Source organism: Myxine glutinosa, chromosome 6 (genome assembly GCF_964187855.1).
Source record: "Myxine glutinosa chromosome 6, kmMyxGlut1.1, whole genome shotgun sequence".
Lineage (NCBI taxonomy): Eukaryota > Metazoa > Chordata > Myxini > Myxiniformes > Myxinidae > Myxine > Myxine glutinosa.
In genome coordinates, this window is record NC_136266.1 from 148862032 (window position 1) to 148868031 (window position 6000).

At 40.8% G+C, this 6000-nt stretch overlaps 1 protein-coding gene across 7 annotated transcripts in view; it reads right to left on the minus strand.

The window, feature by feature from the left end:
- LOC137416936 (uncharacterized) overlaps positions 1 to 6000 on the minus strand; it is a 52869-nt gene that overhangs the window by 25735 nt on the left and 21134 nt on the right. For all 7 annotated transcript variants that reach the window (XM_078780681.1, XM_078780684.1, XM_078780682.1 and 4 more), the window contains one exon: positions 4762 to 4956. In XM_078780681.1, the coding sequence (XP_078636807.1) occupies positions 4762 to 4956 (195 nt within the window). The remainder of the gene's footprint in view (positions 1 to 4761; positions 4957 to 6000) is intronic.

The following is a 6000-nucleotide window of genomic DNA, read 5'->3' on the forward strand; positions in this document are numbered from 1 at the left end:
ATAATTTTGTGAAAGCCATTTCTTTTTATTTTCTGATTTAAAAGGATATATTAAGTTCTGAATCAAAAACATAGGTTCTGTGACATTAACAGTGAAATAAAGAATTATGGAGACCAAATACTTTTGTCAATTTTAACTTATTTTTCGAGAAAGTTGTGAGTTATTTGAAAAAGGTGTAAGGATACCAATATTTTTGGCCACGACTGTACATATGTATATATACAGACTTGGCATTTAATATGAAAAAAAAATTTTTTCTTGACGTGGGTTTACTTTCTTAACTCAGTATATCAATCTGGTGAGTTTCTTTTACACTTTGGTGATTTATTTGTTGAAAGAACCATGTCACTGATTGTCTGTCGCAGCAAGAAGTCCACAACAGGATTATATCACAGGTGGCGTGGCAAAATGTACGGACAGGTGCATTTGATGATTGGCTTCACAGTCGGGTATACAAGGGTTGTTGTGTTCTGTATTAGTGGAAAACAACTGCTGCACGTCTCCAAAAGTTATTGCCGCTTCCTCTGGAGATGGTCCGTCAACTCGACAATGCTGTTTGTCATGGAGTGGTGGTTTTACGAAATTACAGCATGAAACAGCAGTATGGCAGCTATTGCTCGGCAGTATGGCATCACTCAAGGTCAGGTGTCAAAGATCCTGAAACGAAATGCTCAGAGGGGTGACCCTACTCCAATACCGAGGCCAGGACGCCCCTGCAGAACCACAAGGAGGGATGATCGCCAGCTGCACCGGTTAGTCAGCAATGGCCGTACCAAGTCAGCTAATCGGCTTAGGACTGAGTGGCAGCAACTGACAAATGTGCCTGTATCCAGAAGGCTAGTCAACCAACGACTGGTTCAAGTAGGCTATCGTGCCAGGCGTCCCCTGAGAAAGCCACGCCTGACCAGACAACATATAATATATATATACAGACCAGACAATATATATATACAGACTTGGCATTTAATATGGAATATTTTTTTTGTGGGGGTGAACTTACTTTTCAAGATGTCTTGGAACCAAAAGTTCATTGGAATTATGTTGAAATTATTCGAGATTTTGTTAATGTGACCTTTAAAAGAAACAAAAACCACATTTGACATTTCGAAACAAATAAATTGATCCTTGAAAGTGATGTAAACTGATATCGAACTCAATTCATGGACAGTGCTGTGTTAAACTTCTGTACGTTTTCCAGAAGTATCTCTTTATTTTGAACATTAGCCCAAAATTTTTTTTAACAAAAACAAAAGTTAAATTACGACTGGGATTACGGACAGTAAAATTACAGTTCAGTACTTCGTGTAACCCCCACAAGCATTCAGGAGAGCACGTACACGTTGAGGCATGCTGTTCACGAGATTTGCCAAGGTTTGGACAGGAATCGCTTGCCATGCAGTGACAATAGCCTGCTGCAATTCACGCACAGAGGTCGGCTGCTGGTCCAAGTGGTCGATTTGACGCGTTAATTCTGCCCACAAGTTCTCTGTCGGATTCATATCCGGGGACATGGCAGGCCACTCCATATGCTCTATAACCACGGTCAGCAAGAAAGTGTTGGATCATGCGAGCACGATGAGGCCGTGCATTGTCATCTTGGAAGACAAAGTTTCCTCGAAAGGCTGCACGAGCAAATGGAAGCAATGTTTCTTCCAGAATGGCCCTGTACTTGAACTGTTTCAGGTTTCCATTCAGAACAACCAGGTCAGTTTTGCCCCCTGCATGAAAAGCAGCCCAATCGGTCACCCCACCACCTCCAGCTTGGACTCTTGGCACTATACAATCTTTGTTGTAGGCTTCATGCACTTGTCTGCGCACTCGGACGCGGCCATCTTGACGATAGACCAGAAATCTAGACTCGTCACTGAAGATCACGTGATTCCAGTGTCCTGGCTGCCATTGACGGTGCTCTCTGGCCCACTGCAATCGGCGCTGGCGGTGTTGTCTGGTCAGGCGTGGCTTTCTCAGGGGACGCCTGGCACGATAGCCTGCTTGAACCAGTCATTGGTTGACTAGCCTTCTGGATACAGGCACATTTGTCAGTTGCTGCCACTCAGCCCTAAGCCGATTAGCTGACTTGGTACGGCCATTGCAGACTAACCGGTGCAGCTGGCGATCATCCCTCCTTGTGGTTTTGCAGGGACGTCCTGGCCTCGGTATTGGAGGAGGGACACCCCTCTGAGCATTTCGTTTCAGGATCTTTGACACCTGGCCTTGAGTGATGCCATACTGCCGAGCAATAGCACGCTGTTTCATGCCGTAATTTCGTAAAGCCACCACTCCATGACAAACAGCATTGTCGAGTTGACGGACCATCTCCAGAGGAAGCGGCAATAACTTTTGTAGACGTGCAGCAGTTGTTTTCCACTAATAGAGGACGCAACAACCCTTGTATACCCGACTGTGAAGCCAATCATCAAATGCACCTGTCCGTACATTTTGCCACGCCACCTGTGATATAATCCTGTTGTTGACTTCTTGCTGCGAGACAATCAGTGACATGCTTCTTTTAACAAATAAATCACCAAAGTGTAAAAGAAACACCAGATTGATATACTGAGTTAAGAAAGTAAACCCAAGTCAAGAAAAAAAAAATATTCCATATTAAATGCCAAGTCTGTGTATATATATATATATATATATATATATATATATATATATATATATATATATATATATATATATATATATATATATATATATATATATATATATATATATATATATACATACATATATATACATATATATATATATATATATATATATATATATATATATATATATATATATATATATATACAGTCATGTGAAAAAGTAAGTACACCCCATGTAAAGTTTTGACTTTTTCAACATATTTCAACATACAGCTATTTGATCTTCAATTCAACAATATTGATAGATAAAGGTGATATAATATAACAAATATCATGAAACATTTACATTTTGTAGTCCATTGTATAATTTAAATAAACATAAATGCAAATTTCGCATGTGGAAAAAGTAAGTACACCCCTACATTTATCACTACTTCAAATACCTAAAACTAGAATCATGTGCAAATGATTAGAACATCGTTAGAGAGGATCTTGGAGGAACCTGTCTTATTTAAACCTCAGACATTTAGTTTGGTTTGCTCTTTGTTGTTGAAGTGTGCGGCGTCACCATGCCGAGATCAAAAGAGCTCTCTGAGGCCTTCAGAAAGAAGGTTACAGATGCCGACGAGTCTGGGAAGGGATTTAAAAAGATCTCCAAACAATTTGAAATCAATCATTCGACTGTCCGGAAGATCATCTACAAGTGGAGAAGATTCCAAACAACTGCCAACTTGTTCAGGCCAGGCCACCCCAGCAAGTTCAGCCCGAGAGCATACCGCAAGATGCTGAAAGAAGTCTCTAAGAACCCCAGAATGTCATCACGGGACCTACAGGTAGCTCTTGCCACTGTTGATGTCAAAGTGCACGAGTCTACCATTAGAAAGAGGCTGCACAAATTTGATCTACATGGGAGGTGTGCCAGGAGGAAACCTTTGCTGTCCAGAAAGAACATCAGGGCAAGACTAAAGTTTGCCAATGAACACCTAGGCAAAGACCAGCACTTCTGGAACAATGTGCTCTGGACAGATGAGTCAAAGGTAGAGCTATTTGGCCACAGTACCAGAAGACATGTTTGGCGAAAACCAAAGACAGCATTTGACCACAAGAACCTGATACCAACTGTAAAGCATGGTGGTGGAAATATTATGGTTTGGGGCAGCTTTGCTGCATCAGGGCCTGGGCAGCTCACCATCATAGAATCCACGAGGAATTCTTCATTGTACCAGAGGGTGCTTGAGGATAATGTGAGGCCATCTGTCGGAAAGTTGAAGCTCAACCGAAGGTGGACCTTGCAACATGACAATGACCTTAAACATACCAGTAAATCCACCAAGGAATGGCTGAAAAGAAAGAAGTGGAGGGTTCTGGAATGGCCAAGTCAAATCCTGGATCTAAATCCCATCGCAATGTTGTGGGGGGATTTGAAACGATCTGTGCATGCAAGAAAACCCCTCAAACATCGAACAGCTGAAAGAATTCTGCATGGAGGAGTGGGAAAAGATTTCTCCCAGTCGATGTCAGAGACTGGTAGACAGTTATAACTTATAAGAAACGTCTACTTGAGGTTGTTTCTGCCATAGGGGGCAATACCACCTATTAGAGCCAAGGGTGTTCTTACTTTTTCCACAGAAGGAAATCGCATCTCTGTTAATTTTTTGTTGAATAAATTATTGCAAAGTCAATTTGTCATTGTTTTTTGTTCAATAAGATCACCTTTATCTATAGATACTGTTCAAATGAAGATCAAATATTGATATGTCCATATATGTTAAAAATATATTTTTTAAACATTTCATGGGGTGTACTTACTTTTTCCACATGCGAAATTTGCATTTATGTTTATTTAAATTATACAATGGACTACAAAATGTAAATGTTTCATGATATTTGTTATATTATATCACCTTTATCTGCCAATATTGTTGAAATGAAGATCAAATAGCTGTATGTTGAAATATGTTGAAAAAGTCAAAACTTTGCATGGGGTGTGCTTACTTTTTCACATGACTGTATATATAATATATAATTATAATATATATAATATATATGTATGTCGAGTATCATTATCATTTGTTTAAATACTTGCAGCAATGATACAATCTTTAACCATTCCACAATTTACTCATTGCCTTCTGTATTCACATGAAATTTCTGATCGTGTTACCTGTCCTCCTTTGAGTCCTCTTGCCATTCCAAAGTCTCCGATCTTGAGCTCACAGGTGGCAGAAACAAGTAGGTTAGAGGGTTTGAGATCCCGATGCACAATTTGTGCTGAGTGGAGATATTTCAACCCACGAAGCAGCTGATATGTAAAGTATTGCACATGCTGCGTGCTAATTGGTTGATCAGAGTGGATCACCTGATCACACAATGGAAGGGGCAAAAGAATGTCTCAATTAAGTTACTTACATGAGTGCTGTGTAGGGTAGAGGAGAGGGAGAGTGGCCACAGGAGATCCATACTTCATTTATAGGAAAACAAAAGCCAGCAGACACAAAGTGCCCAAGAAAGGAAACTTTATTTTTGTATACAAAATCAAGGCTCATGGAAGAAGCAAGGTGACACAGGGTGTGTGTCGTTATCTCCACATGCGGGTTCCAGAAGGTAGAACGGAGACCGACCAAATATGTATAGTTTCGCCTCCTCTGTCCACCCTACTCCCTCATCCTTGCTGTTGAAGGTATTTTACAATTTATCTCCGATGGTCTTCACGGTTTGGTTCAATATCAATTACAAATCTGACGGATTGCTGAGTCTAGTTTCAGGCAACTAGTGCATCCCACTCTGAACAGGAGTGGCAAGTAGGAACTCTGAAATGCAATAAAGCTGGACAGTGTAAAATCAGCAGAGGCCTATCTATACAAGCCTAATATGTTAGGCCCACCAGGAAGCAAGATGGCGGCCATATCATTTCGTCTCAGCACTATGGTGGGTGGAGTCAAGCAACAGATGTGGGTGTGGTCTGGCAGCTGTCCGACTAATGGGTGCATATTTCAAAAATCAACCATAAGAATGAACAAAACGTAAGAGGAAAGAGGTGAAGAAACAACTTTCAAGTAAGAGTGTTGAGTTAGGTGAGGTTAAGACAGAGGACCAGAGGAGATTTGGTCGACTAATTGGCCTTCGTAGTTGATTAGCAACCCGCCAGATTGCAAAGTTATCCTCGCTCGGTGGCCTGCATATGTCCAGTAGTCCAGGGGGAACCGAGGCTCCCCCTCGTAGTAGACCCAGAAACTCGCAACCGTAACGATATTACACATTAAATCCACAATGACTGTTGGACATGGTATTGTTATGCTTCAGATTATAAACACTAATTTGCAAGTAATTTCCCTACAGAAATGCATTTTACTTAAATTGTTCTTTACATGGATGCATACTTTGAGCTGGAGTGTACTGCAAA